Genomic DNA, 23106 nt, shown 5'->3' on the forward strand with positions numbered 1-23106 from the left:
TGTCTGTCTGTAAGCGGGTTTCCATTACAGATTTGTGCAAACTTGAGATTCAGACACAGTTGTGAGTTGACTGTTTCTATTGAGTGATATTCTGCATCTTCTCCTCTGGCGATAACATTCCAAGAAGTGTGGTGATGGATGTCCAAACATTAGCAGGTTTATTTCTATTGCAGCCACCGCACTAGCCGTCAGTATTTCAATTTGAAAGTGATGCATGCGTGTTATGGAGCAATAATGAAAAGGCAAGCCCCTTAAACGTTGGAGTGGCCACATTAGAGGGATTTCTGGGAGGTGATAGTCCATGATTTCACAGAGGAATTGTGGATTCAAAACTTCCAGATGATCCGCTCAACTTTTGAAGAGTTATGTGATGCAATAACAGCTCTTGTAGCTCCTGCTGCATCATGAGGGAGCCAGTTCCTACTGACAAGCACATAGCCATAGCATCATGTGACCTACAAAAGTGTTTCCATTGCAGTTTTGCAAAACATGGCTTTTTTAATCGCCTAGAATACCACCTAATGCGAGCGTATATACTTTTTTTGCAATAAATGAGGGTTAACCCTTTAAGACCTGAGCAAATTGCTGTGATTTCTTTCAAAAACACGGAATAAGGGTGATGAGCAGCTTAACTAGTGATGGCCCAAAAATGAGCAAGAAATTAGTAAAAAGTTACAAGAAAATTATCGGAAAATAAGCATCAACAAAAAGAAGTAAAATATATAATTCTAACAGTTATTATGTAGTATTCATTTCATATTCTCTCTCTTTTTTTAATAATATGTAATAATCCCCCACTCCCCCAGCTAATCGTGAGGTTATTTCCTTGTCACTATTTATGTGACAAATTTCTTGTACTTAGATTTTTCTCGAAAGAAATTAACCCAATTTTTAGAGGTTTATATGCTTGTGGAAGGTGTATGAATGCAATATAGAGAGCAGTTCCATCATTTTTTTATCTAGGTCAGGGGTAGGCAACCTGAGGCTCTACAGCCACATGCGGCTCTTTAGCCCCTCTCAAGAGGCTCCTGTGTCTCTGACTAAAAATTATATGTAAATGAACTGCGATTATTTTTTAAAAGTTTTTATTCAATTTTCAATTGCAAAAATATGTAGCCTGTACACAGAATACGAAAATGTATTTCATTAACTAAAATATGCATCATATTTCTATGGCCTTGGTGCATTTTCTGCTAAATTTTTAAAAAAATTTGACCGCCCACCAAATTTAAAAAATGGTGGGCGGTCCTGGATCAAAAAAGCCTGACTAGCTATGGATTCCAAATCCAAGATAGGAGAAGTCTCAGAGGAAAATGGAGAAGTTATTGGTGCATAGAGATAATAACAGTGCATGGATAGATCTTTTAATTTTTACCACCAACACTGCAAAGTTAATGTAACAAAAAATAAGAAATAGTGGTCAAACATATTGATGAATGCTCATGTAGACCCATTAATAACATTGATAGGCTAGTTTGACTATATGTGTTGTGTTACCTGCGGCTCCAGACAGATTATTTTTTTTTGTTTTGGGCCAGAAATGTCTCTTTTGATAGTAAAGGCTGTCGACCCCTGATCTAGGTGTTAAAGGGTAAATGGAAACCTGCCTAGTGATTTCACTGTAACTACGTCCATACAGTCTATGATTTTATTGTATCTTTACCACTATGACTTTCATAATGTAGCTTACTGATACTGACCATTTTAGAGTTCTACATGTCTAATGTATTGTTTTAGCAAAATACCCAGAGTCCCTCTTGAGTCATGTAAAATGGAGTGCACTTTAAATCTAATCCAATAAATGAAGCTAAGCAGCCATCTCCTCCAAAATGTACAAATAACATAAACCGAAACAGCTTTTAGTGCCATCAGCAAAAAGGGGGAAAAAAACAATAAATGTTCTTCTTGCAATGATCACTGGGCGCTGTTCAATCTCACATGACCAGTTTTACCATAGAAGTAGTGGAACATTGTGACGTGCTGGTGGGCACCACCCGCCACCATATAAGAGCACGTCTCCACATCCTGCTGTAAACAATGGAAATGTGCTAAAAGCGTGCACACGAGCATGTTTATAGCTAAACCTTACAAACAGAACGGGCAGCGAAATTTACAACCCGGCTGGGAGAGTTTACGCTGTCTGAGAATATGGGGCGCTTCATGAAGTCCTCATCATGATATTTGCTTTACTGGATTACAAATATTGATAGAACAGATGATGAGAGCCATTAAAACGATGCCCTCTGCTCTCCAACAAGAGTCTAGATAACTCAACTAATAACACTGTCACGCTTTAGATCTGGTAAACAAGTTTTGCTAGTTGACAAATGATTAGTGACACTGTGTATGAGAGCGGGACGTGTGGATAATGCAGACGTCTTCCAGCTGGTGTGAAGAGACACATGTGAAAGACAACAGTTATAAACACTAAAAGAGAGAGTGATGTCTGTTTCCACATCACTCCCGCATAAAGTATTCGCTTTCAAAACAAGCTCTGCACAGGCTCTGGAAGATGAGAACATTAATGTAGGGATCAAAATCTGCCCTAAGGTCGTTTTTGGCTCTCGCCCTCTCATTAGATGATGTGGACATTAGCAAAACAAGAGCTCTGTTCTCCAGAGGAAAGGGATTATAGTCATACGGCTCCGGACAAATATCCATCACTTGGGCAGAAACCGCTATGGCGTGCATGTTATAGAGCGCCTTAAAAGAAGTGTGTTCTGTATGCAAGAGGCCGAATGTATCAGAACAAAAAGAACACTCTGCACATCTATTTTAGAGCAGGTGTGTAGGAGAGGGACGAGCAGGACACAATTTGCAGACAAAGTCCCACACACTGTCCAACTTGCAACACAAATAACAGTGCTGCAACGTTTTGGTGACTGGACTCAGGTTCCTACAGCTTAAGGCAAGTTAGATTTAATCAAACCAGCGACCGCTTCTGCTAAGACAGCATTTGTACATGGGGAACCCGCTCTACCAGGTGACCTGCTGGGCGCCTCAGAAAATTCAACTTGATCTTTGAATCATTTTAAGTAACACTTTTGCTATTTTTGATGGTGATTGTAAATCATGTAGTAACCCTTAGGGACTGTTTGACACATTTTATGCACTTTTCATTCTTCATTAAAAAATAAAATAAAATAAAAAACTAACTGGGTTCATGCATATTGCATACATTTTGGCAAGATTGTGTATTTTGTTCAATCTTGGAACTTTCAGCCAAGCTTCTACAATGAGTCTAAAATGGCTACTTAAATACTACTAAAAAAATCTACTCTGCATCTACTATAATGAAAATAAGCCCTTTTTGTGTGTGTATATATTTTTTTTCAAACCTAAAACCACAGTGGCATCATAACAAAACCTGATATTTAAAGGGTAAAACTTCAGAAAATTAATGAATATTTGACATTTATGTTTAGGACTGATGTTGGTTATAGAGTGATATGAGTGTGTTTAATATTACATTGGGCCCCAAGGGGTAATTCATTTATCCTTTTATTCTGTTTATCGTTACTCTTCTATTGTCAGTATCTATCCTTAAATATGTTTGCTATCTTATTGCTCTGTAAAGCGCTTTGAATTGTTCTGTTGTATGACGTGCTATACAGATAAAGCTGCCTTTAACCTGCCTACACTCAATATTTTTTAGCTGGACCTTTTTTTTTAGGTGTCTGAAATAAGTTTTGTTGCTGACTCCTTCCAATGCAGCAGATTTCTTAGCCTCCATGTCGGACTCCAGCCTGCTTCTCCAAACTGGGAGACATGGATAAGTACCAGATACAACCCCAGTTCAAAAAATCCAAACTATCCCTGTAAGTAAGGAGTTGCTGTGAGTTTGCAATCAGTGCTGCAGCATCCTGTATGAAATCTTTAGAGCGGACTAAAACATGCTGAAAGACAGCAGTGTCTGCTTAAACGTAAAACACAGCCTCCATGGATTAATGACACTTCGGCGCTCACAGACCTCAATTCAGGGGATTTTAAACTTGGACAGCGATGAATAACATGCGGGAGATGAGATCCCGCTGATGTCAGAGAGAGTCAAACAGATAAACAGTGTGTGTGTGTGTGTGTGTGTGTGTGTGTGTGTGTGTGTGTGTGTGTGTGTGTGTGTGTGTGTGTGTGTGCATGCGCTGAGGACATGCCTTTTACTCCCTGGTGGTTTGTTATCACTAACGCAGGAATCCTCGTGCTGCGTGGGAGTTCTGCCCTGAGCTCGGAGCAGATCTGGGAACAGGGACTCTGGTGCCTCTCGGACTTTTCCATATATAGAACGTTTTCAACCATCACACACATTAAACTGCAAAGGCCCTGAGGATGGTTTGTGTCAACATTAGTGTTGTCTCTGTCCTGATGTGACAGATAGGAGGTGGACTTCACATCACTTTATTCCCAGAGCTCTAAAGCCATTGGAAAAACAGTAGAAAAAGATTGTGTGATTAGAACTACAGAGGGGTGTTTTATGGTGTTCCACGGGAACGATGAAGGGAAGTGACTACAGTGTATCAGCAGCAGGCACTCAGCTGTCCCTCGCATCCATTACTGCACGCTGCTCCACCACATTGTTTTTTTCACTTTTATTCTGACAAACAAATTGCAGCTTGTGTCTCTCTTGGAGAGGAAAATGGTAAGTGGGGGTGTCACTGTTATCATGGCTGTCTAAACACAGCGAAAACAAGCAAACAAGAGATGATTGTTTTTGGTTCACAGCCTCTACGATTCATCCCCCTGTGAACTCACCCGTGTGAAATGTTTACTACGCTGGAATAACCAATATAAAAAAAGCTGCTTATTCTTTAGTGGGAGTCCACAGCTGCCCAAAAAACTAACTGGGCATTTTTTGGTGAAAACTTACACATCTGTAAATGTGACTCTAAGAAATAGAGAACACTTTGAGATCAACACAACAGTTCTACTACTATCACACTCCAAAGTCTGACCCCTGCAAAGCCTCCCCTCATTTTATGAGCAGCCTTTTTTTAAAATTAAACCAAGTGGACCATTTTGGATCATTAGATCACTGCAGGCTACTTTGGAAGAGGAGAAACGAAATGTCTTTAAAGCTGCGCTAATCATTATTTTTGACTCCAAAATGTTGCCACCAGCACAAGATGGCATCAGTGATATTTTTCATTTTTGTACAGTGGGAGGAAGCGGAGAGGCACTGCCCATCCCAAATAAAGCCACGGAAGTATGAAGTATAACAAGCAGTAATCAAACACAACTATAAAACCTACCAAGGAATGTCATTTGGAAACCAAAAATTACAAAAGCTTCACATGGCAAAAAAAATAAATAAAAAAATAAACATATAGACACCTGATCAAGATACTGTTCTGTACTACATGCTCAAGTAAAATTACTTCTAAAGAAATTTCAGGAGTACCAGAGTATAAAGTGCACCTGATGATGTTTGAACAGTGAAGTTCAAGGTTTTGCAAAAGGTCTTTATAGATCTCTGTGCTAAAGGGAAAAACACACACACGCACGAACACACACACACACACACACACACACACACACACACACACACACACACACACACACACACACACACACACACACACACACACACACAGAGGCGAGATGAGTAATGACCCAGTGCACACTGGTGGCTGTGAGCACCCTCAGTGACACCTCAGGAGCAAAATCACTGTCAAGGTCATGAGCTGGAGTAAAAAACAGACTCATCCACAATCCAGACATCATCTTCTCTGAGCGGGTATGAAACAATATTCATAAATTACAGACCTCTGTGATCAAGGTCACTCTGGATAAACGAGCATTTGCGCAGTTCTCTGTGAATTATGTCCCATCATGTTTTAATGTGGGGCAAACGTACCAATTTAAATTCTAAACATATCTGACACCTGGAGGGAAAAAAACAGTGGCAGCAACAAAGCTCTGTCACTTCAGATTTCATCCAATCAGAGGCCACCTTGCCACTGCCAGCAGGTGACAGGAGCAGATAGTTCTCTGCTGACACCTACAGGCTCGTGCAAGTATCACACCTCATAAAAAGAGTAACAAATCTGCACAGAACAAATCTTTGATCCCAGACACTGGGATTAAAGTGAAGAATACGGATACAGAATATGGTTTAACTGTATATTGTTGGCCTAAACATATAACCAGGGTTCCTACAGGTTAGGCAAGATACATATAAGACTTTTTGAAACATTGTAATGCCACCTGGAATGAAATATAAGACCAATTTCACAAACAAATACAATGCAGGAAAAAACACGAACTGACATAAATTTCTCAGTGGTTGAGGGCAATTTTTTACCGTTTACTTTATCATAAAGTCACTTTAAAAAGTCAGATGATCTACTTTAAATGCTGAAAAAAAAAACTTTCCTTCTTCTATCCTGATCTGAGTGAGGTTAATCTGAGAGGAATACGGTAAATTATTTAAAAACTAGATATGAATAATTATTTGGAGATTTTCAAAAGCAATATCTGAAAAAAAACCAATTCACACCATCCTACTTCCTATGTCTTTTAAGACTTTTGAAAGATTAATTTAAGACATTTTATGCCAATTAAGGCCTTGTTTTTAGATTAATTAATTTAATGCCTTTTAAGACTATTTAAAGATCCACAGGAGCCCTGCATACAGTACATACTTAAAATACATTAAACATGAATGAACTCACCCCTCCCATTGTTATTCCTTCAATTAGGGCAATATATGGTTTCCTGCATGCTCCTAGAAAGATGAAATATAGCGTGTAAAAATGAAGGATTTTAAACATGCAAACGTGTAAAGTGGAGGCCTGGGCATTTGGAAATGTATAAAGTCAGATTATAACTGACTGTATACCCATACATAAGAGATATATACACATAATTGATAACACAAGTGTATTTGCACTTGTGAATCTTACCAATAGAATTGTTGAGAATGTACTCCTCACGGAAAAAGACCTCTGCCAGAGGGTCTCCAACTTTCCCTGCTTCTGTGACCGCTGAGAGAGGAAACAGATCAAAGCAGTGATAAAGCAACATGTAGTAGCTACAGTCACACTGTTGCACATAGAAACTCTCCAGATCAGAGCCCCAGTATGTGCCTCTCATGCAGTAACATACATTCAAAACACAGAAGAAACCATCCATATTACTAGATTAACTAGAATTTACAGCTTTACACTTACAGTTTACATCCACGTCTGTGAAAACATTAATGCTTCACACACATCGCCCCTTGGAAGCACAGAAGCTCTATATAAGCAGCGTTTTCAAGGTGGACACCCAAGATTAGTGCCAGCAATTCAGTATCTGACCAAATGTCTCCCCTTCTGTTCCTAAAATATGGTGTTGAATAATGGCTAGAAACGTGTTTTTGCAGAACACTATGACAATTATGAGATGAATATAATATGTTATCACTTCTTCATTATTATTAATATTATTATTATTGAATATATGCGTAAAATTTTGTCTTAGTTAGAGGACAAATTCTTGAGTTATGACCACAAACATGTTTTGTGAGGTCACAGTCACCTTTGACCACCAAATTCAAATCCTTTCATTCTTTAGTACAAGTGAACGTTTGTGCTGAATTTGAGAAAATTCCCTCAAAGTGTTTTGACGAAACGGATGCAAGGTCGTGGTGTAGGTCATGGTGACCTTGACCTTTGACCACCAGTATCTAGTAAAATCTTCTGGCGATATTGCGTTCATCTGGAATTTCCCTCAGTATAAAATAAGTATCAAGTAAGTAAAGTAGTAGTATTAGAATAAGACAGAATATGGTCACAGTGACCTTGGCCTTTGACCTATACTGCCTAAATCTAATCAATTCATTGTTAAGGCCAAGTTTGAGGAAATTCCTTTAAGGCTCCTCATGAGATATTGTATTCACGAGAATGGGATGGACAGACAATCCGAAAAGTTAATGCTGCCACAGCTATCAGTGTAGATGCATAAAGATTCATAACTCATTTCCAGAGTTGTGACTACTATTCTGATAGCAGGCAAGCATTTATGTCCTATCTTATGATCCAGAAACAGAAGCACAAATTAAGAAACAGGTGAAAATCTTTTTGTTTTATCTTTTAGTGGCTGGACTATTTTTTCATGCAGATGAGTCTTTGAAGATTTTTGAAATACCTTTAGAACAGCGGTGCATGTTTTTGAATGATCTATTCAAACAGCGGCGCTTGATTCTCTGTTAGACAAAGTGATGGTGACCTCTTTGATCTGAATGTATGCTGACACATGAGAGGCCCAAACCGTGGCTCCACAGACCCCAGGGACTGAACCTTCAAGGCTGCGGCTTACCTCTGATGTCTCCACCTGCACAAAAGGCTTTCCCACCTGCTCCTCTGATGATCACGATGTCAGTCTCACTGTCACTTTCCCATTTCTGCAATCACACAGAGAAGCAGCAAAGTTACAGGAAATATCATCAAAAACAAATCCTGCGTTGATGTCATGTGTCATAAGTTGAAACAGGTTTCTGAACTATTTCAGTGAAAGTTGAGACACTCAAAACAGAAACTTAATATTGAGACCTTAAAGACAAACACCATCAGAACGTATGCTACACTGGAGGGCACACAGTGAATTATAGGATATTTAAAATAACAAATGATACAAGAGATGAGTCATCAAATTTGCTGATAAAAAGGGCATTTTTTTAAAAAATGGGAGGGATAACTGTAAAACATTAGAGATACTTTAAGTTTATCTTCGGGTTTCCAATTACATCAAAACCAGTGACTGTTTTCCAGGAAGTTAAAGCCAATACATACCTGAGCTTTTGCATAATTATGGCAGTTTGGTGTAAAATAATATCTGAAAGGGTTTACAAGCATGTAACTGTTAACAATACAAATGGTTTACTTGTTTTTTCTTGAATGTCCAACTCTATTCAACTCTTAACCCTTAGGGCCCGCTTCAATATTATACACACTTAAACCACTCTGCACACGAAATGCGCTTTTTAAAAATCAAGCTTTAAAATATATTATACATTAATATTATTTTGTACTTTAATTGAGTTTTTTTTTTAACCTCAATTAAATCAGTCTTAATCATGAATATCTAATATTAATTCATTTGGGGGAAGTTGAACCGCCTAAATGCCAGGTTTTTGTCATGACGCCACTTTGTTTTTGACGATAATATAATACATGCTAAATAGATTTTTTAGGGGGTAGGATTTGATAAGTATTTACTTCCTCATACTACCTTTCAGCCATGAAATACTTATGTTTGTTTAATGAATATGTATGGTGGGCACCTGATGTTTTTTTTTTAACCCATATTTTTATTTTATTTTTATTTTTTATATGATTTGATTTACCATGTTCGAAATAAAGATCTATCACAATCTAATCACAGCCTGGGTTATGTCAGTGATCAGCAGAAACACTGATTATGACAGTGCACCTTGTAGAAATAGCACGTATTTTCCCATATGCCAAATATGGTTAAAATGATGTATTCAGGTGGAAAATTGTAAAAATAAAGCCCAGAATGACACCCAGAAATAATACAAAACATATTTTTATGCTTTGATGGGATCAAAAATTGTAGTTTGAATGGGTTTCAATGGGGCATTTTTTGCACTTAACAGTATGAATGTAACAGTTTTGTTTCCACAGTGTATTTTAGACTCATTGTAGGAGCAGAGCTGGAAATCACAAGATTAAACAAAAATACACAACTTTGCCAACATTCATGCCGTAAAATGCGCCAAAAGAGTCCCTAAGGGTTAAAAACATTGTAACCTTAACCATATCAAACTAAGTGGGATAGTGGCAGCCGTTTATGATCAGTAACACACTTCTGTAACAAATGACACCTGACACACAAACAAGGCCTTGACATTTGACCAAGGTGAGGTTAGCATTAACCACGCTTTCCACATACTGTACCTTGAGCTGAGGGTAGATCTGTCGAACCATGTTCAGGGTGAGGGCATTCAGGACTTTGGGTCTGTTTATGGTGATCACGCCTGCGCAGCCCACCCTCTCCAGAAGAACCTCTGGCTCCACATGACTCGACATCTGATCCAAAACAAAGACAGCAGGACACACGTTAAATAGTTAACTTAGTAATAAAATCAGCAGTGGTTTCCAACCTTTTTCCTTAAGGGTCACCTTTTCTATCATTAAGTGAACTGATGACCTCAGTGACATATAATTTGGACTTTCATATATACTCAATGTATAACACAAACAGTACAGAACAACTGATCAACCATACAATTAACCCTCTATGCTACTCATTATGATGCCAGTTGATAAAAACTCTAGTGTAATGTTTTATTTATCATGGAATAAACAAAGTAAACATTGTTTAAAGAAATTTTAAAAATATATGTTTTTTGGTGTGTACTTTTTGGTTATGCTACTGTAAAGCTACACCGTGCCATGATGGTAAGAAATGAAAAAGATGGGGTTAATCTTAAAATCTTATTGAAAGTTATATACAAAACAAAACCCTAGTGGGCCAGATAGCAAGGCAGTTGCCCCCCAACATTTTTCTAATTCACAATGAATATAAATTGATTCACATTAGGATGTTTTTTTGTACTTACAATGTAAATAAGTTACCAGAGTGCATCAAAATATAACTTTTTTAAAGACAAAAAATGTCCTAAAATTCTAATAACACCCCTGTGTACATCATACCTATTTAGGGCTGCTGTGACTGCCCCCCTGGCCTCTTGTTATTTTGCAAAACTGTCCCTCAGGCAAAGCCTGGGTATTGCTGGACTAGAACTTGTTAACCAAATCTGTATCCACACACTGGATGCTAACACTGCTGACAGATACTAGTTAAATGCAATACAAAAACTAACTCACTTTATATTCTACTGCCAATATCTGGATTTCAGAGGAATTTAAATTTTTTTGCATTTTCAGGCCAATATATATAAGTACTTTGCCTCAACACTGTCGTATAATTGCATCACTACAATCCTCAATATGCATTACTGAAAGCCTGCAGCAGCTACAACATGTATGAACATGCATGAACATGAGTGGGAGGTTGCTCACCATGTGGCTCTGGATTCGCTGCAGTCTGCAGAGGGACCTCAGTCTGGAGGAAACAGTCCAAACAAACATTATCTGCACAGGCTGGACACTAAGCATCTGAAAACACTTGATTTAACGCACTCAGAATCATTTAAGTCAAATATACTGATCACTTAATCTGCTGCCGTCTGCCGAGTTCAAACTCAATACAACACCAACATAAAAAATTTAACCTCCCACCCAGTTCAAGTTTAATTATAGTGACATTACATGTACGTGGAGCAGCTAGCATCATATACATAGAGCAGCTAGCATCCTGGTGACTGACTTCAACCTTCCAGCATATTTTAAGTACAAGCTAAGTTACATAATGTCAGCTAACTCGGAGGGCTTATACAGTAAAAGGTTCTCCAGAGGTACCACATACCTGCACGCGGACGTCAACACGGTTAAGGACATTATAATCTTTGACCTGTGCTCACTGGCTGCACTTTATCATCTGTTTTCTTTGCTTTTTCCTCGCTCTGCAGTTTCTGCGTTCACTTCCTGACAGAGACACCAAGCTGCCCCTGATTGGTCAGTGCGCTGACGTCACGGTGGGAGTAAACACCAACGAGGGAGTTTCGGTCGGCGCGCTGTTTAAGCCACACTGCCACCCCGCGTGCAGAGGAGGAACTCTCACTCGTGTGTTCAAATATAGGACATTCATAGTTTTGTCCACTCCTGGTGATAGTGACAAACAACAGTGAAAAGAACTTCTGGGCCAGCACTTACACAGTATGGCAATACTAAGACTGTGTTTATATAGGTAGAAGTCACTGCTGCAGTTATTTAAAGTAACTGTTTACTCAACTACTGTGTTTAGCTTTTGGAGGTAGCCTGCTCACACTTTACTAGAATATTCCATTTTTCATTCACCACATTTCACAGGAAAATATCATTGGAGTGTGCTAAAGTGGGCCACAGGCTGAAGTGGGACTGTTCAGATTAATCATTTTATTTTTTACATGTATAAACTTCTATTTCTAAAAATGATCTTATCATACATTAGTATATAATAGGAATAAATAAATCAAATCAAATCATAAGGCTCTCTTGCTATGACATCATTTGAGGAGCGTGGAATTCCATATTCAACAACTTTGCACTGAACAGCAATGGTAAGCAAAATGACAAAGGGTTTAAGGTAAATAATGTTAAGGTTTTAAAGTTTAAAAAACCCTTATCAATAGTTTGCAAGTGTTAAATATTTTGATATGGGATGTGAATCAACATTTTTAAAAATCAAGTTCATATTAATCTTTTGTTGTCGTTGTTTTTTTAAATGCGATTTTATTAGCCTACTGTCCCACTTTGCCTGACAATGCCTTGACAATGTGTTATTGGCAACCTGGAAGAGCTTTTCACATTATTTTAATAAGAGAATTGGCTTCTTTTTAATGTGTCCATCATTAGTTTAGTTAGGTAGCTCATTCTATTCGTCATATGTGTCAAATATTGTCAGAATTATTAATGTTTGGTGCATGTAATTTCTTTCTTGTAAAGCATGTTGGGCTGCATTTCTTGTATGAAAGGTGCTACACAAATAAAGTTTATTATTAGTGTTATTATAGACACGTTTGTGAAGTCACAGTGACCTTTGACATTATATATGATATACACTTTTGATGATCTTGCAGATATAAAATGGATTTTGAGTGATCTATCTAGTTTTTCTTGTGATTTAGTGGTAAAATTCCAGGTACTTCATTTTCTCAACTATTGAAGAGATATCATTTAGAGCTACTTTATGTGTTAGACAGTCTTTGAGTTTTTGTTGATTGTTGTGTGTTGTATTGGTGTTGGAATGTGTTTACACGTACTGTGAGTATGAATGTTATGGATGTGTATTTATTGCAATGTAATAAATTAAATACTGTTAATGAAAATAATAGGGACCCCTGGGAGAGTAGCTATTGTTTAATACAGAAGCTAATGGGGATCTTAGAAAACAAGCATAGCATAGCATATCATACTTTTGCATACCATACCATACTTTTACTTTTACTTCAGTAAAATGCTAAATGCAGGGCTATGAGTATTTCCATCAAAAGAAAATAATCTTGATGCATCTTTTACCACCTGCAACAAATACAGAATAAGATTTTAAGATCAAGAAAAGGTAGCCCTCAAAGAGCAGTGAACTTGTAATGTAAAAGGGTTGATATCAGCATTAGTGTTTGATTGCACAAACTATCAAAATGAGATTAGGGTGACTGCAGTGGCAGTTCCAGGGCGTGATCGGCTTGGTCAGCCTTCCCTGGGCAAACAAAGAGCACACCTTGGTTACATTTGTCAGAGAAGCAAATCAGTGTATTAAGAAGAATGGGGACAAAATACAATAAACAAAAGCCAGACACTGAATTTTTACTTCACTGGCATTTATTATGCACTGAAAGCATTTTTTCCCCCCTCACAAACACAAACAGGGATACAATAATGCCCATAATGTGTCTCTTACACCAAAGTTATGAAATATTAAGAATACGTTACATCATACCAAGTCAAAAAGTCATGACATGGTTGATCTAAAATAATTTAATAGTGAGTAAAGGACTCTGATTACATTTTGGCTACATAGCTGTGGAGAAACATTTCAACAATAACATTTTGATTAGAATACACGGCAGCAGGATGAAGGTTTACAGGTGCCAACTTGTCTTGTTTCTCCTCCTGTCCAGGATTCTTTATTTAGTCAGAGTCGCTGCTGCAGGAGCTGCTGGAGTCCTACAGCAGATATAAACACAACACACAGTCATCAATAAATCACTTCAATCATCCACAAAACCAATTCGACTACAACTACTACAACTGTGTTTTCTACATATTTGAGAACATAAAAATGAAATTCATCTTTTGGCTAAAGATTTTAATGATTTCCTAATAATAGACCATAACATTCAGCAGTTCTTTAATTTGTTTCGATCAGTTCATGTAAGTTTGTACTTCATTTCTGTAGCAAATTTAACCAACATGAATCATGTTTGAGAAAATGAGCGACTCTTACCCCGTGACAGTTCTTTCCTTTCTTGTGACACTTGGAATGCTTGTGCCCATGCTTGTGCTTGTGCTTATGTCCATGTCCATGGCACTGTCCATGCCCATGTCCATGTCCATGTCCATGACCATGTCCATGTTCATGGCCCTGTCCATGGCCCTGTCCATGGCACTGTCCATGTCCTAGGCCGGGACCATAACCAGGTCCAGGTCCGTGTCCGTGTTGGCCTCCGGGTGGACCATAGGGCTGAGGAGGGCAGTGTGGTGGGACAGCACCTGGAGGATGTTGAGGGTATCCCCCTGGCATCTGCTGAGGATGGTTTGGGTAACCAGGGTACTGGTTTCCTAAACATCAGGAGAACATAGAAATCATTAAATCATGTATGTATTACAAATTCATTAGAATTGAAATTGGTTGTAGTATTTACCTTGGTTGTGTCCGTACATTTTGAGACCTCAGATGAAATTACAGATCCTGAAAGCAAAACAAAAGCGTCTTTCAACACAAATATTCGACCATTTCTTAGTTAAGCTCTTCAGAGCTGCAGATCCTCAGCAGAGCTTTAGAGGTGGACTTACTGCGTGCTGGAGAGCAGGTGCACAGACGCAGCCGTCACCTGCTGCTCCTTTTTATGTGCAGTCCACTTCACATCACTGTGGGCATTGCCTGAGCTCCTTGTGACCTAGATGGGTGTGTGTGTATAATTTTTAACATAGTCAATATAAACAATATGCAGTCTAAGATATGGATACACACACACCCACACACAACTTGGACATTTTATCTGTTCATAAATGTGGTATACAAATAAGCTTTTTGTCCTGCAGACAGATGTTTTTTTTTTAATCATTGCAAATCTCGTAACACTGGCATTTTCATCTTGATTCTCTTTTTCATTGCTTGACTCATATTCAAACTCATGCTGAACACATTTACAACTTATTAATATGTGGATGACTCTTATCAGATAGAATGCAATGTGTGCAAGTTCAAACACAGCACTAGTTAATACTGTATTGATAATTGCATGGTTCAGTGCACAGCACAAAACTCCAGTGACTGGGGTTGGACTAGAGGCACAGTTTGTTTGAAAGTTTGGGTCCATAGAAGGCAGTGCAGTAGCGGATGCCAATTGGAATTTGCAGTAATCCACAAGCATAGTTTACTTGGCTCTCCTTCCAGTTTACATTTGCACACCAGGCTTCTCCTTACTGTTATATGTACGGAAGAGAAGAGATGATCTAGTTGTTCTTTTCATGTTATACTTATTCTTTAGGCAAGAAAAAGACTTTTGAAAGTGCTTTAGTTTTTGAGATGCCCTATACCGGAGGTAGAACGAAGCAGAAAAAAATGGTTTTCATACTCTCTTAGGTTTCCCACATATAACATAGATTTGTCAATAGAATATCTTATTGCATAAGTGGTTAAACATGATGCATTGAGAAAATACAGCACTACAAACATGTCCCTACAGTAAACAGAAATTCTTAAATTTGTCATTCTGCAAAATCAGTACTTCTCCTTTTAATACTTCAAGTATTTCGATGCTCATACTTATGTACTTTTATTTAAGTAAAATTTTTGATGCAAGAAATATTGGAGCACTGGGACTACCTGTCAACAATGCTCAACCTGGAATTGTGTTGCTGGCAGGGTTAAAAACACAAATTGGTCATCATGTTAGTGAAATATGTGAAGAGCATGCTGCTCCACCTTCAACCCACTACACTGTATGTTTACCCAGGAGGGTCTGTGTCATTTCCAGAGCCGGCTCTACTCATTAATAAAGCAATAAGCAGTTGCTTGGGAGCTCTGATTTGGGATAAATCAGAACTTGCAATTCAAAATTACTTGAGCTCCAGTGTATCACCTCCTGTTCAGCCTCACTCTATATTGCTTTTCTTTTATTTATGGAGATGTCACAATATTTGTCAGATTGATCAATTTAGCAGTAAAATATTCTTATACAACTATCAATTTCATATGCTGGAGTCCTAAAAGAATATAAAAGATGTTCTTTGTTCCATCTCAAGGTTTTGGGTCCCTTCCAACTAGCCTTCATGTGTCAAAGATTAAGCTGTGTTATTACTAGACCAAAAATAGAATAAATAAAAGATTCAGGTGATTGAAACTAGATTGATGTGAATGTTGTGGGGAGTGGTAGGGTGTGTAACAATAGTGGAAAACACTGTTGAACAAAGGTCGTTATTAAATGCTCCCTGGGTAAATAAAGATAATACGAATGCCTACTGAAAGATAACACAAACAGCGTAATAGGAAAGTACAAAGATTAATTAATGATTAAGGAATAAAAAGGCAGGGCACTGTGGAGATGACTTGCCAGTTTTATGTTTTTTATTACAAGGGAAAAATTGTGACCAGAGTCCAATACATCAAATGCAAATAAAAAAATCCTTAAAAAATTCAGCACTGTGGGTAACCTGTCAGAAGAGAGTCAGGGAGTGGAGCTGTGGAGCTGATACATGTCTGTAGCTTTTTTACAGCACAATCTATTGGTTTAACACCTTGTTGGCTTAATATATTCATGTATGACAGCTAACCAGATCAGAGTTTCACAAACCCCTTTGTTGCATGTATTGGCCCAACATTTGAAGAAAAAATAACAAAACTAAACAAAAAAACCCTTTGAAATGTAGGTGATCAAACTGGCCTCACAATTTATTATGATAAACTGTAAGGTAACAGAATGAAGGTTTCCAGGTGAGGAATTGTCTTCTTCCTTTCCAGACATCACCATCTAGTCTGAGTCGCTGCTGCAAGAGCTGCTGGAGGACTACAAAAGGGACACAAATTGCAATTTCATTTAATGATGACATGTCAGTCAGTTTTACAATTGAATGATATCAGTATATCAGTAATGCTGATATTAAAAATTAACAAATTTAACAGAATTAAATTGAATTGAATTGAATTGAATTGAATTGAATTGAATTGAATTGAATTGAATTGAATTGAATTGAATTGAACTGAATTGGATTGAATTTAACTGAATTGTTTGTTGTTGTTTTTTACTGCCGTTTCTTTTTCTGTCTCAAAATGACTTTGTGTGCTGCATTTGTTTTTTTTTTTGTTTTATGTTTTTAGTTTGGGCCACACCAGAAGCATGCAGTTGGTCTGGCGAGTTAATCTTTAAAGTCGGATAAAAACTGTCTGTGGGCTCATCACTATAAATGACACCTTTGACATTACAGTCATCTCATGCATTGTTATTATAACAAATATTGCTTTGTGCAATTTTAATGGTGATCTATGATTAGGTTAAACCAAGTTTAACCAAGTGGTGCTAGGAATGTAATTCGTAAATAAGCTGTTCTTCACTTTTTAACTAACATCTCTGATTTATTGGCCAGTCATTGCTATACAAATTAATCTTACCCCGCGACACTCCCTTCCTTTTTTGTGGCAATGGCAGTGCATGTGACCATGCTTGTGTCTGTGGCCATGACCATGACCATGCCCGTGTCCGTGATGCCCATGGCCATGTCCATGATGCCCATGACCACGACCACGACCCCGACCCCGACCACGACCATGTCCATGTGGCCCATGCCCGTGTCCGTGCCCATGTCCATGCCCATGATCATGACAATGATCATGATCATGATCATGATCGTGACCGTGACCGTGACCATGACTATGCCCATGACCATGCCCATGTCCATCATGATCATGACCATGACCATGACCATGATCATGTCCGTGTCCGTGTCCATGTCCATGTCCAGGACCATGGCCATGTCCATGCCCAGGACCACAGCCAGGTCCATAATCTCCACAAGGTGGGGCTGGAGGATAGTACACAGGTGGACCACAGGGCTGAAGAGGGCAGGGTGCAGGGGTGGCAGTGCCTGGTGGACTCTGAGGAAAAAATCCTCCTGGCATCTGCTCAGGGTGACAGCCCGAAGGGTACTGGTTTCCTAGTCAAACAAAAGTATTTTAGTAAAATTGAAAAATACTGAAAATAACCAAAAGACAATTACGTTACATGTTATTTACCTCTGTTATTCCCGTACATCTCAAAATTCCAGATCCAAACCCTAAAACTGAAAAAAGGCACTACAATAAATACAAATAGCCTCAACTGAAAAAACTAAATAAATGACATTTTAAGAAAGAGATATAAGCGATTGTAAAATACTGTATTATTAAGAAAGCCAATTGCAGTTGAATGTGACAGTGTGCTGTATAAAATCTTGTAAAACAAGCGTTGCATCATGTCAATATCATCTACGTCTAACATGACTAAAGACATGATCAACATATGTAATGCTATACAGTTAATAAAGGAAATACATGTAAGCACATAAACACACATAAATTTTATGGTACTTTTCCCTTGATAGTTACTAGTGAGCTTACCGTGTGCTGGGTGCAGCTCCGCAGACACAGCAGTCAGCTGCTCCTTTATATGAAGCCACACCCACACACTTCCACTGACAACTTCTGTTTTGGGTGTATGTGTTTATATGTGTGTGTGTGTGTGTGTGTGTGTGTGTGTGTGCGTGCGTGCGTGTGTGTTTGGTATGTAAACATACACTTGAGGTTTTGTTACTATGAATAACTGATTTGTTTTTGACACCAGAGAAGCTTCAGTAACAATAATCCAGAGCAAACTCACATTATCATAGTAAAGTTTTGTTTCTTTTCTTTTTTTAAAGCTTGAATGATGTTTGGGTGAGTTATTACCTTCGCAAACATACGATAGACTTGTAATGTTGCACTTTCAGTTTAGAGAATGTAAAGACAGTTTTAAAAAGACATTCCGAAAGAGTTGCTGCATTGTTGGAAGACATCTGTGTATAAGGAACCTGTTGCCCGACAGATGGGAACGTCAGGAGGTTAAAGAACGCACAAAAATTCCCCATACAGCTGTGCATGTACAGTTCTGTCTCAGGGCTGTTTCCTAGACGTCTTATTATTCTTATTACGTCATTACATTTTTGCTATGTGCTGCGCACTGCTGTGAAACAGTCTTGTCTTTTGTCTTAAGTATTGCCATAACATAATCTGTCAACAGTAAAGGTGAGATATGAAACCTGTCCAATCTCTTGAAACCAGTTTCCCACATACTGAACTATAATGTCTGTCTTTGTAGTAATGAAATTATTGTACAGGGAAAAGTGCAGTCATTATGCATTTTCAATCATTTTCATCAAAACCTCATCTATATTTTACTTCAGAAAACTACTCTATTGACAATGTAGGAAAGTGTGTGTGTAAACAACTATTGTATTGAGATGTTCTTTGACAAAAATGCACTTATATTTCTTTAGATTTTAAGGATATTCAAGAAATGTACCAAAGTGAGTGGTGGAAACATAGTAATTAATTTGCAACATTTTTTCCTAACAAACACAGTGTTGGATGCACTCAAAGAAATGATTTGGTCTAATTTTATTTCTAAGTTTACATATTTCATTAAGGTATACAGTGTGTCTCTTTCTCACACAACTATCACACCTGATACCTCCCTCACATATCCAGCTGGATGGATGGTGAGGCAAATTTGTAATTGAGCTATGTAAATAAAACTGAGTTGACTTGACAAAATGACATCACATAATACATATGCTGTGACATAAACAAAAACTATGAAAAGATATCACAACCCACCAAGTCAACATGTTGGCTGACATACAGTGATATTTCCCAAGAGAAAAAATCATCTCTGTTTTCACTATAAACTTTATTACCTAAGTATATGGCACACAGCCATGCAATCAGTTTAATATGAGAAAAGAATGCTTTTTAGTTTAACGTCAGATATGCGTCTCATCAGAAGTTTACACGTTGGAACTTGTCTTGTTTCTTTTCCCATCCAGCATCCTTCATCTAGTCGGAGTCGCTGCTGCTGCTGGAGCTGGAGCTGGAGCAGGAGCTGCTGGACGACTACAGCATGGACAAGAAAACAGACAAACAAAATCGTTCAGTCAGTGGTGACAGCGTATCATTCTGTTACCTAAAAAAGAGTCTCAATGAGTTTGTGTCTCGTAAATTAACTTTTAGTTTTGGGGCTGAGAAGAGAGCAAGAGTCATAGGTTGACTCCTGAGCTGACAGGAGAATGTTTGGAACTTGGTATGAATTTAAATACATCAAACATTTCCATAAGCTTTCACAAAGACAAAAGTTTTAAGCGTGGATTTAAAAGAAGTGGGAGACTTTTTGTGTTTTGAGTTCAGAAATTATTGAGTGTGGCAGCTTGAATAGCAAAATCTCACCCCGTGACTGTCCTTCCCCTTCTTGTGGCACTTGCCATGCTTGTGGCCACGCTTGTGCTTGTGCCTGCACTTTTTCCCTTGAGGTCCATGTCCATGTCTGCCACCATGGCAACCATGTTTATGTCCGTGTCCATGCTCGTGACCATGCCCATGTTTATGGCCCCCTCCATGACAGTGTCCTCCTGCAATTAGTCATAAATACATATTTCATATGGTGAAGTCAGGTCATTTGTGGCATCAGGCGACATGGGACAAATAATAGTTTGGGATCTTTAAATATTAACAGCAAGTCACCAAACAAGCTCCTGAGTTGTTGCTGCAAATGTGCTTTATATGAAACAATTTTTTTTTTTTAAACTGATCTGAGGTAATTAGTATGTGCTGGGCAAAGAGTTTAAAATAATCGGTTGTCCTTGCAAGAACTTGCAAGAAAAGCCATGTGTCATGTTAAATTTAATTTGTGTTAGATAGTGACGGTATAACAACAAAACATATATATGTTGCTTTTTTTTAAAAACTAATCAATTTTTTTCTCAACTCTCTTTACTATTTTTGGAAAAGGATTTTAAGTTATTCCTCAAAGGATACAGGTAAAATGGGACAAAAATGAAGATAAAATGGGACATACCTCTACAGTAAAACAAGCACGTTTTTGGGCTCAGATAAGGTGCCCTAAAATTATGACTTGTGCTATTGTGTGCCACTCTGGGTGGATTTCCATTACAGATTTGCACAAAACTTAATCAATATTTTCCAAATTTCATTAAAACATAATTGCAAAATGACTGCATTTCCATTCAGTGATGTTAATGCAACGTCTCACATTAACATTCCAAGAAGCATGGCGATGGTATGTGGGATTTCTGGGAGGTGATAGTCCACGATTTCACAGAGGAATTGTGGATTCAAAACTTCCGGATGATCTGCTCAACTTTTGAAGAGTTATGTGATGCAATAACAGCTCTTGTAGCTCCTGCTGCATCATGAGGGAGCCAGCTCCCACTGACAAGCACATAGTCCATAGCATCATGTGACCTATAAAAGCCGAAAAAGTGTTTCCATTGCAGTTTTGCAAAGTATGACTTTATCACATAGCCTGAAACAACACCTCATGCGAGCGTCAAAACTTTTTTGTGATAAATAGGAGTTTTTGCAATTTCAATTTGCGCCATTTGAGAGTTAATGGAAACCCCCTTACTGTCACATTTCAGACTTGTGGTATTCTTATCACTTAAATAATACTAAAAATGAGAAAACTCCAGAGTTACCCATAGTTATTACACACACATGCATGTCCTTTGCAGACAATGTGTCACCAAGGAAACAGACAGCAAAAGAACAGGGAAGGCAGGCCAGAGAAGCTAGACAGTATTTTTTTTAATGGATAGCCACAGGTTATATGATGATTTAATGAATTAATGACTGAACTGATCAGTGGATTTAACCATTTAAAAACAAACAAACATGATTTTCCTATTTTACCTATCAGCTGTCGCATTTTACTCAAACATGTCATTAGAGTGAGGTCAGAGTCCTGGACGTGTTTTAGCCTCCAAAGTTTCTAAATTATTTTACTTGACAAAATAATTTAAGAAATAGAACCATAACAAGTTCTAAAAGTAAACTTACGACAGTCAGAAAGAGTTTTAGATAGTTTTTTTGGTCATGTACCAAAAAGTGACCCAAATTACCTGACTTCACCCCTATCAAGTACATACTTAATGCATTTGGAAAAAGGAGAGAATGAACCAAATTTATTTACCTCTGCGTCCAGACATTTTCAGATCACCTGAAGGCCAGTAAACACGAAATAAAATTTAGAAAGATACCTGAGTTGAAAATAAACTTCACAAAACATGTACACAATGCATGTTAAGGTGTAATATGTACAATTCAAAAAATGACCAAAAGAACCGTAACCCTCTACACATATTTATCTCTGTATATTGATGATTAGAGGGGAACTTACTGTGTGCTGGAGAGCAGGTCCACACACACCGCTGTCACCTGCTGCTGCTTTTTATATGCAGCCACACCTGAGCCATCCAGAGCAGTACCGGCACGCTAATCAGAAAAGATGCATTGTTTTGAGACGGTACAGTGAGCATGTGGCAGTGTGTACCATAATATGTTCAAAATGTGCATGTACATATGTACACTATATGAATGCTGCAAATCAGCGGAAAAAGCAATTGCCTGTTATTTGGCATATTAGTGTTGCCGCACGATGTCGATATTTACAGCTGAGATATGGTCAAACACAAACACACAGACACACACACACACAAACTAACAGTTGGGTAACCTGATGTGTTACTCTTTTGTCCTCTGCAGCGACTTTGATGAGCCTGTTTGTTTGGAACATTTTCTTCATGGCCAAAAAGCAGCGTGTTGTTATCAACTGCTCTGAGAGGTGATGACAGACTTTTAGTTTGAGCTGCCTGTTTTTTTGCGTGCCTACATGCACACACACACACACACACACACACACACACACACACACACACACACAAACATATCATGTGCAGTGTGATCACACAACACAATGCCAGATGTGACAAGTTGTAAGGAAGGGCATACCATGCATATTTTTTACACCACACATTTTGACTTATTGTAGTAAAAGCACAGGTGCATTTAATAACAATAATGCTGGCTGTAATCCATTTAGGGGAGGTGCTGGTATCGTCCATGCTGGCTCATTGGAAAAGCTTAACCTTAATGGAACTGAGCCATCATTAATGTCATCAATTTCACCTGTGCTTTTCCTACTATGAAGTCAAAATGTCTGCCGTCACAAAGGTCTATCAGCTGACTGCACGAACGTTC

The 23106-nt window shown here is 38.2% G+C and overlaps 3 protein-coding genes and 1 long non-coding RNA gene across 4 annotated transcripts in view; all 4 read right to left on the reverse strand.

Moving 5' to 3' along the window:
- The window catches only part of hibch (3-hydroxyisobutyryl-CoA hydrolase), a 28248-nt gene extending 16662 nt beyond the window's left edge, over positions 1-11586 (reverse strand). The window contains exons 1-6 of the mRNA XM_042494019.2: positions 11428-11586; positions 11022-11064; positions 9894-10025; positions 8293-8377; positions 6897-6977; positions 6666-6718 (exon numbers count right to left, since the gene is read on the reverse strand). Coding sequence (XP_042349953.1) covers positions 6666-6718; positions 6897-6977; positions 8293-8377; positions 9894-10025; positions 11022-11064; positions 11428-11459 — 426 coding nt within the window. The 5' untranslated portion in view covers positions 11460-11586. The remainder of the gene's footprint in view (positions 1-6665; positions 6719-6896; positions 6978-8292; positions 8378-9893; positions 10026-11021; positions 11065-11427) is intronic.
- A 1834-nt stretch (positions 11587-13420) lies between these two features.
- Positions 13421-14694, reverse strand: LOC148188471 (uncharacterized). The gene is made up of 4 exons (XM_088082941.1): positions 14616-14694; positions 14465-14511; positions 14047-14381; positions 13421-13766 (listed from the first exon to the last, which is right to left on the reverse strand). The coding sequence occupies exons 2-4, from the start codon at positions 14481-14483 to the stop codon at positions 13731-13733; spliced, it is 390 nt and encodes a 129-aa protein (XP_087939067.1). The 5' UTR covers positions 14484-14511; positions 14616-14694; the 3' UTR covers positions 13421-13730.
- A 1676-nt stretch (positions 14695-16370) lies between these two features.
- Positions 16371-18507, reverse strand: LOC148188472 (uncharacterized). Its single transcript, XM_088082940.1, has 4 exons — positions 18418-18507; positions 18055-18101; positions 17434-17975; positions 16371-16831 (listed from the first exon to the last, which is right to left on the reverse strand). Exons 2-4 carry the CDS (start codon positions 18071-18073, stop codon positions 16796-16798), a joined length of 597 nt encoding a protein of 198 aa, XP_087939066.1. The 5' UTR covers positions 18074-18101; positions 18418-18507; the 3' UTR covers positions 16371-16795.
- A 930-nt stretch (positions 18508-19437) lies between these two features.
- Positions 19438-22341, reverse strand: LOC121949606 (uncharacterized). The gene is made up of 4 exons (XR_015777606.1): positions 22247-22341; positions 22040-22066; positions 20278-20459; positions 19438-19947 (listed from the first exon to the last, which is right to left on the reverse strand). It is a non-coding gene; the product is annotated as an uncharacterized LOC121949606 (long non-coding RNA).
- Positions 22342-23106: the final 765 nt, after the last annotated feature.

The sequence above is a fragment of the Plectropomus leopardus genome, chromosome 10 (genome assembly GCF_026936395.1).
Source record: "Plectropomus leopardus strain MGB_pleo_1.0 chromosome 10, ASM2693639v1, whole genome shotgun sequence".
Lineage (NCBI taxonomy): Eukaryota > Metazoa > Chordata > Actinopteri > Perciformes > Serranidae > Plectropomus > Plectropomus leopardus.

Excerpts from the sequence above, each read along its gene's own strand:
- LOC148188471 (XM_088082941.1), bottom strand. Across the intron at positions 13,767-14,046 it reads AAGGAAAGAACTGTCACGGG|GACTCCAGCAGCTCCTGCAG; the intron begins GTAAGAGTCGCT and ends TATCTGCTGTAG.
- LOC148188472 (XM_088082940.1), bottom strand. Across the intron at positions 16,832-17,433 it reads AAGGAAGGGAGTGTCGCGGG|TCCTCCAGCAGCTCTTGCAG; the intron begins GTAAGATTAATT and ends TCCCTTTTGTAG.